General features: G+C 46.9%; 1 protein-coding gene across 1 annotated transcript in view; it reads right to left on the reverse strand.

The window, feature by feature from the left end:
- Nucleotides 1-1,607: 1,607 nt before the first annotated feature.
- LOC136613049 (phospholipid scramblase 1-like) overlaps nucleotides 1,608-13,835 on the reverse strand; it is a 54,802-nt gene continuing 42,574 nt past the window's right edge. Inside the window, exon 7 of the mRNA XM_066593857.1 lies at nucleotides 1,608-4,177. Coding sequence (XP_066449954.1) covers nucleotides 3,977-4,177 — 201 coding nt within the window. The 3' untranslated portion in view covers nucleotides 1,608-3,976. The remainder of the gene's footprint in view (nucleotides 4,178-13,835) is intronic.

Here is a 13,835-nt window from a genome sequence, read left to right on the forward strand (position 1 = left end):
CCCTGTGGTTTTAGCTATGAGCAGGGACACATATCTTGAGATAAGATAAGAACTGTAAAAAATGTCTTCTGCGCCACTTGGAAATCTGTCAAGAAAATCAGAATGTATCCAATGAATGCAGTTTATTGTCTAAAGTAACCAATCAGATGTGGGATTGAAAACCGTCCAATGATGTTGTGACACCCCAATGTATGGGGGCTATAAATAAAGCTGCCTGATTGTGGTCAGGGGGGGAATATTTTACTGAAGCCATATTTGTGTGAGCTCTGTTATCTTATTCCTCTGTCATATGATGTCATTCTCTGGTAACACCACGCTTGCGCCCTCTGGTGGCATTTTTCCGCAACACATAGTTTGCTGCTTCAGTGTTACTATATATTTTAGGGTTTATTCGAATTAGTGATATTCTCTTGCGGGTTTTGTGTGATGTGATGTGCATAAATCTTGTGCAAATATGAAATCCAATGTTTTAAATGGACTTGTTCATATGAGTGAAAGAAAAAAAAATAGCAAAAATGTTCTCATGGAACGCCTCGCTATTGTGCATGTAGCTTTAGTCAGATGTTTCTATGGTTACTGAAGTATAATTATAAGCATTTCTTAAGTTTTATTGACAAATCCAAACATTTTGGCAATGACTTGAGATGAGCGAGCATGCTCATCCGAGCATTTGCATACTCAAAAGTACTCGTTTGAGTGCTCGGGTGCTCAAGAAAATTTCACCCTCTCCACCCCACATGTTTATTTTTTGCTAAAGTGTATGCAAAATAGTATTTTGCATACACTTTAGCAAAAATTAGACAGTGTAAAATGAGTACAGTCTTGTTATATAGTGCGGATGGACAGGACACACACTAAATTGTTTTCAATGGAGCCGCGGCTGCTGCCGGCGGCTCAATTGAAGACAATGGTCTGCCGGCACCCCTGAATTGTTTTTCATGGAAGGGCTTTACATATAAGCCCTTCCCTGAAAAACAATAATTTTAGTGTAAGAAAAATAAAAAAAACTTACCCTCCGCCGCTGCCGTGACCCCCGCGGGGCAGAAGAACACATGTGCCGCATGAGGCAGATGTTTCCTTCACCCCCGCTAGTAAAAAGAATTCCCTGCCGCTACATTTGCCACATCTGTGACAGATACAGCAGAGGAATTCTTTAATTCCCTACCGCAGCTGTCACACATGACAGCTGTGGTAGAGGATCCTGCTGACGGTTCCCTGTCATTCATTCGGCGAAAGCTGCCTGTGATTGGCTGAGTGCCTCAGCCAATCACAATCAGCTCTTTCAGCAGGCGGGGATTTTTAATCCCCGCCTGCTGATTGATCACAACTACAGAGCCGGGGACAGCACAGAGAAAATATGTCTGAGCCCCGGCAGCTGAAGGGAGGGGAGTATTTATTTTTTTGTTTTTTACACTACTTTTACTGGTTTTTCAAGGAGGGTCTTGTATTTAAAGCCCTTCCCTGAAATCCAATGACAGATGTGTTCTGCATCCCCTAGGGGGACACAGCAGCGGTGGATAGGTAAGTTTATTTATTTATTTTTTTATACTAAAATGATTGTTTTTCGAGAAGGGCTTATATGTAAAGCCCTTCCATGAAAAATAATTCAGGGGTGTCGGCAGACCATTGTTTTCAATGGAGCCGCCGGCAGCAGCCGTGGAGCATTGAACAATGCTCGAGTCTCCCATTGAATTCAATGGGGCTCATTACTCGAAATAAGCTCTAAAGCATTACAAAAAGCTCGGCTCAAGTAACAAGCACCTGAGCATTTTGGTGCTCGCTCATCTCTAGCAATGACTCAATATTTACAGCTTCTGGGCTGAATCCAGACTGATGACAACCATTCCTCCTAATCAGTGCTTGGAGTTTATCACAATTTCTGTGTTTTATATATCGATCTGATTTTTGAGGATTGACCACGGGATCTCAGTAGGATTGAGATCTGTGGAGTTTCCTGGCCATGCACCGAAAATGTCAATGCTTTGTTCACCGAGTCCTTGAATGAAAAGCAACTTCAAACATGAATGGTCTCAGATGCTTCCACGTGTCTCAAACAGTCTGAAGGGGCCTTCATCAGAGAAAATTCCTTAACCTCAATCCCCTGTATAGTATTTTCTCTGGTGATGAACAAAAACACAGAAATTGGGATAAACTCCAAGCACTGATTAGGAAGAATGGGTTGTCATCGGTCAGGATTTGGCTAACAATCAGAATGCCATGGCAAATTACAGAAGCCTTGAAAAACAAGGGTCAGCACTGTAAATATTGAGTCTTTGCCGAAACTTGATGTATTTATCAATAAAAGCGTAAAAACTTGAAATACTGATAATTGTACTTTAGCAACCATAGAAACATTGTTAGTAACCATAGAAACATTGACTAGAAGAGCCAAAACCACTGAAGCAGCGAAGTTTGTGAAAATTAAGATTTGCGTCAGTCACAAAACTTTTGGCCACAACTATAGGCTGGATATGGATGAAAGTGCCAACTAGCAGGAATTTAATTGGAAAACAGAGAGGAGCTCAGGTAAGGAATGTTATAAGGTTGGATGTGACGCAGAGTGAAAGTGACCGGCTGAGCTAATGATGATCAAAGCATAAGGAATGAAAAGAACCACTATTCTTCACATTCTCCTTCACCGCAGCCCCTTACTCCACCTTCACAGCCTCTTCCTCCACCGCAGCCCCCCTTCCTCCACCTGTATAGCCTCCTCTTCCACTGCAGTCCCTTCCTACACCTGCACAGCCTCCTCCTCCACCGCAGCCCCTTCCTCCACTTGCACAGCCTGCTCCACCGCAGCCCCTTACTCCACCGCAGCCCCTTACTCCACCTGTACAGCCTCCTCCACCTCCACCTCAGCCCCTTCCTCCACCTGCAGAGCCTACTCCACCTCCACTACAGCCCCTGCCTCCAACTGTATAGCCTTCTGCTCCACCGCAGCCCCTTCCTCCACCTTCACATCCTCCTCCTCCACCGCAGCCTCTTCCTCCACCTGTACAGCCTCCTCCTCCACCACAGCGCCTTCCTCCACCTGCACAGCCTCCTCCTCCACCGCAGCCCCTTTCTCCACCTGCACAGCTCCCTCCTTCACCTGCATAGTCCCTCCTTCACCTGCACAGCCTCTTCTTCCTCAACCACAGCCCCTTCCTACACCTGCACAGCCTCCTCCTCCACTGCACCCTCTTCCTCCACCTGTACAGCTTCCTCCTCCACCGCAGCTCCTGCCTCCACCTGCACAGCCTCCTCCTCCACTGTAGCACCTTCCTCCACCTGACCAGCCCCCTCCACCTCCACTGCAGCCCCTTCCTCCACCTGCGCAGCCCCCTCCACCTGCACTGCAGCCCCTTCCTCCACCTGCACATCCTCCTCCACCGCAGCCTCTTCCTCCACCTGTACAGCCTTCTTCTCCACCACAGCACCTTCCTCCACCGCAGCCCCTTCCTCCACCTGCACAGCCTCCTCCACCGCAGCCCCCTCCTTCACCTGTTAAGCCTCCTCTTCCTCCACCACAGCACCTTCCTCCACCGCAGCCCCTTCCTCCACCTGCACAGCCCCCTCCACCGCAGCACCCTCCTCCACCTGCACAGCCCCCTCCTCCATCGCAGTCCCTTCCTCCACCTGTATAGCCTCCTCCACTGCAGCCCCTTCCTCCACCTGTACAGCCTCCTCCACTGCAGCCCCTTCCTTCACCTGTACAGCCTCCTCCTCCACTGCTGCCCCTTCCTTCACCTGTATAGCCTCCTCCACCTGCACAGCCTCCGCCTCCACTGCAGCCCCTTCCTTCACCTGCACAGCCTTCTCCTCCATGGCAGCCCCCTCGTCCACTGCAGCCCCTTCCTCCACCTCCATAGCTCCCTCCTCCACCGCAGCCCCTTCCTCCCCCTGCACAGCCCACTCCTCCACCACAGCCCCTTCCTCCACCTGCACAGCCCGCTCCTCCACCGCAGCCTCTTACTCCACCTGCACAGCCTCCACCTCAATCGCCCCCATCTCCACCTCCACAGTCCCCATCTCCACCTGCACAGTCCCCATCTCCACCTAAACAGTCACAATCTCCACCACCTCCTCCATCTCCTCCATCTCCATAATCTCCACAATCTCCACTGTAGCCTCCATAACCCCATTTACTGTCATTACTTGAGGAGCCATTGCTGGGTAATTTAGCCAGGCAGTATCTCTGTTAAGAAAAAAAAGACATAATAAGATACAATAAAGACAAAAATATAACGCATCACATCTACACTGAAGGCGTTAAACCAAATATGTCTATTATTTAGGCACCTAGTTGACTGTATTACCGCATGATTCCAGCGGTCTGTCACTTATGGGGCAATGATATGTAGTTCTGCTACATTTACTTATTCAACAGGATAGGTTCGACTTTTGCAGTCGGGTAATAGATTGGTCTGATGTATTCATGAGGTGTTACTTGCCCCGCCCACTTGCTGTAATTGATATTTTTCTTGCTATTACACTTCATACTATAAAAAATGTCAATCACAGTGGGTGGGCAGGCAGGAAGAGCGGCATCTCATAAATACGCTGGATGGATTTCTTGCCAGGATGTGGAAGTTGGACTCATCCTACCATATGTAGAGAAGTGAGCATGTCAGTGCATCAAACCTACTGTACACATTGTGGCCCCATAAGTGATAGACCATTGAAATCAGCATGTCTGTCACACCTCTATGCTGCCCTCACTTGAACAGCATAAAGTATTACAGGTTCCCCTTAAATGGAATAAAACTTATCACAACAGAAGAGAAGGACCAGGCCGCTGTCTGTAGACCTGACATAACCTCACGAGAGGTGTGCTGTCTTCCAGGTGCACAAATCACAGATGCGTCTGATAGGCTGTCAAGACTCTTCAGTCCTACATAACACCACCCATTCCTACAAATACATGTAGGGACAAATGACACAGCAAAAAAGGACCTTGCAACTATCTGCAGAGACTTTGAAGACCTCAGAAACAAGGTGAAGGAACTAGGAGCACAGCTAGTCTTCTCATCCATCCTCCCAGTGGATGACCATGGAATAAGAAGATGGAACAGGATTCTAGAGGTGAACAACTGGCTACGTCGATGGTGCCATCAGCAAAGTTTGGATTCCTAGACCATGGAGTCAATTACCTATATGATGGATTGCTTGCTAGAGACAGGTTGCACCTTACAAAAACAGGTAAGCACATTTTTGGTGGGCACCTTGCTTCACTCATTAGGAGAGCTTTAAACTAGAAAAATATGGGAAGGGAAGTGAAAAGCCAGGTAAAAATATACAGCTAATTAATACATTTGAGACCCTAGCTATTAGAAGTGGAAAGAAAGAACAAAGACAAAAAATTCAGAAGGCAAGTAGAGGAGCAAGAGACACCGATCACAAACTAAAAGGTTTTTACATTTACAGGATAAATGGAGCTCCTAACTCAGGAAGAGAAATACGATGTCATAGGCATCACGGAAACTTGGTGGAATGATACACATAATTGGCACACAAGGCTTGAAGGATACAACTTATTTATAAGAAACAGGCCAAAAAAAGGGGAGGAGGTGTTGTGTTCTATGTTAGGAAAACATTCATCTCCACAGAGATTCAAACTTCAGAGCTGGGAGTTCTGTAGAAACTGTTTGGGTAAGAATACAAGGAGAGAACAACAGAAAGGACACCATTGTAGGCATTTACTATAGGCCACCTGGACAAGCAGAAGATAATGATGAACTCTTTCTACATCAGATGGCCAAGCTCTCAAAAAAGCCCAAAATAGTGATCATGGGAGATTTTACCTATCAGACATTTGTTGGGAATCTCTCTCAGGTTAAAAGGAATGGATCCAAGAAATTCTTATCCGCTCTTGCTGACAACTTTATCTTCCAAAAGGTCGAAAAGAAAACAAGGGGATCTGCTATCTTGGACATTCTTACCAAGTGGGAGGGAATGGTTGAGGAAGTAAGGATGGCTGGACCTTAGGAGGCAGTGATCATGATATCCTTGAGTTTTGGATAAAAAGGGGAGGAAGACCTGAGAAAACTCAGACCTCAAGGTTGGATTTCAGAAAGGCAGATTTCAATGAACTCAGAAAGAGGAAGAATCCAATGGCCGGATGTTCTTAAGGATAGAAATGCCCAAGAAGGTTGGGAAATATTGCGAAATGAGATTCTCAAAGCACAATCGTTACCAATCCCTAAAAGAAGGAAAAATGGGAAGCATTTAAAGAGACCAGAATGGATGAACGCAGGACTTGCACACATGTTAAAAACAAAGAAAACTATCTTTATCAAATGGAAAGAGGGGGAAATATCTAAAGAAGAATATAATGGGGTCGGTAGAAACTGTAGGGCAAGTGTCAGAAAAGCTAAAACTAATAATGAATTGAGGCTTGCAACACAGGCCAAAAGCAATAAAAAAGGATTTGGTGGGCATGTCAAAAGCGAATGAAAAGTCAATGACGCTATTGGATGCTTACAAGATGAAAATGGTGAATTGGTTAAGAATGATGTTGAGAAGGACGAACTCTTAAATTCCTATTTTGTATCTGTTTTCTCTCAGAAAGTAGATGGAACATCAACTGAACTTCCCTGTGCTATTGGGGGAATAAAAGAATGCATGCTATAAGCAGAGAGATCGTGAAGGAAACACTTAGCTAACTTAAATGAATTCAAGTCTTAAGGTCCAGATGTATTACATCCTAGGATACTAAAAGAAGCAGCAGAGGTACTTGCTGAACCACTTGCCATAATCTTTGAAAATTCCTGGAGAGCAGGAGAAGTCCCAAAATATTGGAAAAGGGCAAATGTTGTCCCCATCTTCAAAAAAGGGAAGAAGGTGGATCCAGAAAACTACAGGCCTGTGAGCCTGTAGTATATATATATGGATCTTTGAGCAAATTATTAAACAGCATGTATGCAAGTACTTTGATGAAAATGGAGTAATTAACCAGAGCCAGCATGGGTTTGTAACAAACAAGTCATGTCAGACTATTTAATTTCCTTCTATGATAGTAACACTAAATGGATAGATCAAGGAAATGCGGTGGGTATAGTTTTTCTTGACCTTAGTAAAGCATTTGACAAAGTATCTCATACTATACTTATTGAAAAATGACCAAATATGGGATTGACAAGGCAACTGTTAAGTGGATTCAGAACTGGCTGAGTGATTTTACTCAAAGAGTGGTCATAAATGGCTGCACATCCAAGTGGAAGAATGTATCGAGTGGGGTACCACAAGGCTCTGTCCTAGGCCCAGTGTTGTTCAACATTTTTATAAATGATCTGGAGGAAGGAATTGAGGGGAAACTGATCAAATTTGCCAACGACACAAAGCTAGTAGGGATAGCCAACACTAGGAAAGAGAGGGAGAGTATTCAAAAAGATCTAGAAAAGCTTGAACAGTGGGCAGCGACTAACAGAATGGTATTTAACAAGGAGAAATGCAAAGTCCTACATCTGGGCAAGAAAAATGAAAAAAGCACATACAGAATGGGAGGAATCGGGCTAAGCAGCAGCACATGTGAAAAAGGCTTGGGTATACTAATAGATCATAGACTGAACATGAGACAACGATGTGATACAGCAGCCAAAAAGGCAAACACAATTCTGGGATGTATTAAGAGAAGCACAGAGTCTAGATCATGTGATGTCATTATCCCCTTCTACTCTTCCATAGTCAGACCTCATCTGGAATACTGTGTCCAGTTCTGGGCACCCCACTTTAAAAAAAAGACATAGACAAACTGGAGCAAGTTCAGAGAAGAGTTGCCACGATGGTGAGCTGTCTGCAAATCATGTCCTATGAGGAACGGTTAAAGGATCTGGAAATGTTTAGCTTGCAGAAGAGAAGGCTGAGAGGAGACTTAATAGCTGTCTGCAAATATCTGAAGGGCTGTCACAGTGCAGAGGGATCAGCACTATTCTCATCTGCACAAGGAAAGACTAGATGCAATGGGATGAAACTGAAAGGGAGGAAACACAGATTAGATATTAGACAGTGAGGGGATCAATGAGTGGAACAGGTTACCATGGGAGGTGGGGAGTTCTCCTTCAATGGAAGTGTTCAAACAAAGGCTGGACAAATATCTGTCTGGGATGATTTAGTAAATCCTGCACTGTTCCCCACATGTGTCATTCTCCTGTTCCACCATGTGTCATTGTCCCGTTCCACCATGTGTCCTTGTCCCGTTCTCCCATGTGTCATTGTCCCGTTCCTCCATGTGTCATTGTCCCGTTCTTTCATGTGTCTTTGTCCTGTTCCCCCATGAGTCTTTGTCCTGCTCCCCCATGTGTCTTTGTCCTGTTCCCCCATGTGTCTTTGTCCTATTCCCCCATGTGTCTTTGTCCCGTTCTCCCATGTGTCATTGTACCGTTCTCCCATGTGTCATTATCCCGTTCTCCCATGTGTCCTTGTCCCGTTCCCCCATTTGTCATTATCCTGTTCCCCCATTTGTCATTGTCCCGTTCTCCCATGTGTCATTGTCCCGTTCTCCCATGTGTCATTGTCCCGTTCTCCCATGTGTCCTTGTCCCGTTCCCCCATTTGTCCTTGTCCCGTTCCTCCATTTGTCATTATCCTGTTCCCCCATTTGTCATTATCCTGTTCTTCCATGTGTCATTGTCCTGTTCCCCCATTTGTCATTGTCCTGTTCCCCCATGTGTCTTTGTCCTGTTCCCCCATGTGTCTTTGTCCTGTTCCCCCATGTGTCATTGTCCTGTTCCCCCATGTGTCTTTGTCCTGTTCCCCCATGTGTCTTTGTCCTGTTCCCCCATGTGTCTTTGTCCTGTTCCCCCATGTGTCTTTGTCCTGTTCCCCCATGTGTCTTTGTCCTGTTCCCCCATGTGTCATTGTCCTGTTCCCCCATGTGTCTTTGTCCTGTTCCCCCATGTGTCTTTGTCCTGTTCCCCCATGTGTCTTTGTCCTGTTCCCCCATGTGTCCTTGTCCTGTTCCCCCATGTGTCCTTGTCCTGTTCCCCCATGTGTCCTTGTCCTGTTCTTCCATGTGTCCTTGTCCTATTCCCCCATGTGTCCTTGTCCTGTTCTTCCATGTGTCCTTGTCCTGTTCCCCCATGTGTCCTTGTCCTGTTCTTCCATGTGTCCTTGTCCTGTTCCCCCATGTGTCCTTGTCCTTTTCCCCCATGTGTCCTTGTCCTGTTCTTCCATGTGTCCTTGTCCTATTCCCCCATGTGTCCTTGTCCTGTTCTTCCATTTGTCCTTGTCCTGTTCCCCCATGTGTCCTTGTCCTTTTCCCCCATGTGTCCTTGTCCTGTTCCCTCATGTGTGCTTGTCCTGTTCCCCCATGTGTCCTTGTCCTGTTCCCCCATGTGTCCTTGTCCTGTTCTTCCATGTGTCCTTGTCCTGTTCCCCCATGTGTCCTTGTCCTGTTCTTCCATGTGTCCTTGTCCTGTTCCCCCATGTGTCCTTGTCCTTTTCCCCCATGTGTCCTTGTCCTGTTCTTCCATGTGTCCTTGTCCTATTCCCCCATGTGTCCTTGTCCTGTTCTTCCATTTGTCCTTGTCCTGTTCCCCCATGTGTCCTTGTCCTTTTCCCCCATGTGTCCTTGTCCTGTTCCCTCATGTGTGCTTGTCCTGTTCCCCCATGTGTCCTTGTCCTGTTCCCTCATGTGTGCTTGTCCTGTTCCCCCATGTGTCCTTGTCCTGTTCTTCCATGTGTCCTTGTCCTGTCCCCCCATGAGTCCTTGTCCTGTTCTTCCATGTGTCCTTGTCCTGTTACCCCATGTGTCTTTGTCCTGTTCCACCATGTGTTCTTGTCCTGTTCCCCCATGTGTCCTTGTCCTGTTCTTCCATGTGTCCTTGTCCTGTCCCCCCATGCGTCCTTGTCCTAATGTGTCCAATATATGGTGCCCAGAAGGTGCATGATGTGTTTAGCTACATGGTACTAGTGTTAGTATAAACAGTGAGAGTCAATATATAAGAAGAAAGTCCAGCTTTGCAAACAATTGTTCCAAGTAGCCGATGTACAAAAGTTCTTTTTTTGTCAATTAACAAAATACAAAGTGACTGAAAAAAAGAGAACTGTAAATCACATCAAGCTTCGGTGTGACCGCCCTTCACTATTTCTACAATTTTTAGCTGAGTCAGGCGGAACCATGGGACATCATTAAAGCTATGAGTCCCATACATTAAACTTCTCCCCAAAGACATATGACACGCTGGGACTGACACCTGGATAGAAAGGGGTGCTTGGAAGGGGAAAAATAAGGCTAGGAGCGGAAACGACATCGCCTCCTACTATTATTTCTTTTAAAAAAGGGGGGACCTCCATAGATCACATTTTACTTTAGATGATGGTACATATGTGGTATTTGTCTTTTTCTTCACACTCCAGCGCAATACTTAAAGGAATGCTGCCTACCACTAGGTGGCACTGTAGATGTTTTATTCCATCTCCCTTATTTAAACACTTAAAACGTTACTAGAGATGAGCGAGTATACTCGGTAAAGGCAATTGCTCGAGCGAGCATTGCCTTTACCGAGTACCTGCCCGCTCAAGATGAAACGTTCGGGTGCCGGCGCGGGGGAGCAGTGAGTAGCGGCTGTCAGCAGGAGGGAGCAGGGGGGGGGGGGGGAGTGGGAGGGAGAGATCTCCGTTCCGCTCCGCTCTCCCCCGCAGCTCTCTGCGCGCCGGCACCCGAACGTTTAATCTCGAGCGGGCAGGTACTCGATAAAGGCAATGCTCGCTCGAGCAATTGCCTTTACCGAATATACTCGCTCATCTCTAAACGTTACACAACACCACTTCCCCCTGCAGCATGCTTAAACTTGTTACTAAACATTTTTGTATTATAATGGCACTATGGCCCCAAAATCCAATCTTATCATACTTCTAAACATCAGGGGCAAGATGCACCTTTAGAACAAACAACACAGCCATTAGTAATGGTAGGACGGTTCTTCTCTACTTCGTCTCTGGGTGCAGTGCAGGGCACATGGTCCATGTTTGAATAAGTTCTGCACCAGGCTGTAACAATAAAGTCAATAAACTTGCAGAAACTGGGTAATAACTTCTCAAAGGGGAGTCCATAAAAGTCTCTGCTGATTATATCAGCATTGGATGTAGGCCTTGCGGGCGAACTAACGCTTGTGAAATCTGGCAAGCCTGCGGCATTCAGCTAGGCCATGGTAACTGGCGGGATTGTGGTAGCTAATGGGGCTGCGGTAGTGACAGCAGGTCTCTTGCCAGCAGACGCCTCATCATCTTGGGTAGTCACAGCCACGATTTTGGTGGGTCCAGTTCCCTCCAATAAGTATTCCTGGATCTCTACATCATCCCCAAAGAACCACTTGGGCCCCTGAGGGGGATATCAAGCCAGTCTTCCTCTCACTGCCATGGTCACACAAGTATCAGGGAATGTCCAGGATCTGCTCACCAACTGCTGTGAGCAACTGTTTCTGTTAAACCATTAAGGACCAATCGCAGTAAATTTACGGTGCTTGGTTCTGGGCTTTAATCCCAGCCCATAGTAAAAATACACCGGGGGTGGGGGGGGGGGGTGTTAAAGCCTCTGCTTCTGCAGTCAATAAGAAGCAGGATGGGTTGTCAGCTTTCAGTCACAGCTGATAACCCGGAGGAGGAGGGAGAAGTGGCTTTTAACCCTTTTTGCTTTCTCCATTTTTTAGTACACAGCGCTCTATGAGTGCTATGTACTAAAGAGTGAACATGGAAATGTTTCTTCCACTACACGAGCCGGCAGTCACATAACCGCTGGGATCCCCTGGCACAGCTGAGCTACAGGATCCCAGCAGACCCCGATCAGCTCTGCCAGTGACTATTTTCTCTACAGGGGGATATTTTTCCCTGTAACTGGAGCTCCTATGGATGCGGCTATCATGGATGTCCCAGCTACAGGGAAATATGTGAAATTTAAAAAAAAGACCATGTGAATGCCCCCCTTAGGTCTAACTTGACGTCATGGGGAACATAGATAGCAAAAAAACTTCCATAATAAAAAGAAAATTACAGAATAAAAAAATATATACATAAGACAGAAAAGAACACAAAACCAACGCCAACCAAAACCATACATATTATATATCAAAATGTCTGAAACAAAATGAGGAACCCGTTCACATACTTTTATTTTAGCGTAAATATACTAATTTGAAAACGTATGTAGTCCCTTCCCCTAGAGGGTGGTGTAATACGCTTCAGTGAAAGTGAAATGGGGGATGTAGTCTCTTACCCTGGAGGGTGGTGTTGAATGCTTCCGTGAAGGTGAAATGGGGGTTGTAGTCTCTTACCCTGGAGGGTGGTGTAGTGCACTTCAGTGCAGGTGAAATGGGGGATGTAGTCCCTTCCCCAGGATGGTGGTGTATGCTTCAGTGAAGGTGAAATTGAGGATGTAGTCCATTTCCCTGGAGGGTGGTGTGGTGCGCTTCAGTGCAGGTAAAATTGGGGATGTAGTCGCTTCCCCCGGAAGGTGGTGTAGTACACTTCAGTGCAGGTGAAATGGGAGATGTAGTCTCTGACCCTGAAGACTTTTGTGGTATGCTTCAGTGCAGGTGAAATGGGGGATGTATTCCCTTCCCTGGGGTGCGCTTCAGTGAAGGTGAAATGGGGTGTAGTCCCTTCCCCTGGAGGGTGGTGTGGTACATTTCAGTGATGGTGAAATGGGGGATATGGTCCCTTCCCCTGGAGGGTGGTGTAGTACGCTTCAATGCAGGTGAAATGGGGGATGTAGTCCCTTCCCCTGGAGCACATGTGTCAAACACAAGGCCCGCGGGCCGAATGTGCCCCGCTGCCTCGTGTTATGTGGCCCGCAGTGTGTTGACGCCACTCACCACTGAAGTGATTACAAGCTGGGGTGCTGCAGCTCCCTGCTGGTAATCGCGCTGTTACCGCTGATCCCGGCGCACACTGACGTCAGTGTGCAGCCAGTATCCTCCTCCCCTGAGTCCCCTTGCTTATCAGCTCCGCAGGAGAGGACTTGGGGAGGAAGCATGTTGAGCGCACACACTGATGTTTGTGTGCATCTGGGCTCAGGGCAAGCAGAAAGGAGCGACGCTGACAGGAAGGAAGAGGTAAGTATATGGGTTGCTTCTTATTACTGGGGGGGGGGGGCTGCTTATTACTGGGGGAGGGCTGCTTATTACTGAGGGGTGGGGGCTGCTTATTACTGGGGGAGGGGGCTGCTTATTACTGAGGGGTGGGGGCTGCTTATTACTGAGGGGGGGACGTGCTTATTACTGAGGGGTGGAGGCTGCTTATTACTGGGAGGGGGGCTCCTTATTACTGGGAGGGGGGCTGCTTATTACTGGGGGGGATGCTTATTACTGGGAGGGCTGCTTATTACTGGGAAGGGGGTATTATTGGGTGGGGGGGCTGCTTATTACTGGGGAGGGGCTGCTTATTACTGAGGGGGGCTGCTTATTACTGAGGGGGGCTGCTTATTACTGAGGGGGGCTGCTTATTACTAGGAGGGGGGCTTACTGAGGTGGGGGCTTATTATTACTGAAGTGGGGGGTTATTACTGAGGGGGCTTATTATTACTGAGGGAGGCTTATTACTGGGGGGTGGGCTTATAATTATAATGTTGCTATGGGGGTTAATATTACTAATTGGGCCAATTTGTGAGTCGTTAATTTTACTGGGGCCAATATCAGGGTCACTATTAGGGCTCGTTCACACGGGTGTAATTGTATTTCGGTTGCACAAATACGCTGTGTATTTGCGCAATCGAAAATCGCTTATGCCTGTATATTTGCGTACGTAAAAAGGAACGCAGGTGGGGCCACTGAAATGGTGCGCAAATATGCAGTGAATACAGAGGTTTCCTGCGCATTCACCACGTATTTGTGCGGCCCATTCACTTCAATGGCCTATTGC

The sequence above is a fragment of the Eleutherodactylus coqui genome, chromosome 2, assembly GCF_035609145.1.
Source record: "Eleutherodactylus coqui strain aEleCoq1 chromosome 2, aEleCoq1.hap1, whole genome shotgun sequence".
Classification (NCBI taxonomy): Eukaryota; Metazoa; Chordata; class Amphibia; order Anura; family Eleutherodactylidae; genus Eleutherodactylus; species Eleutherodactylus coqui.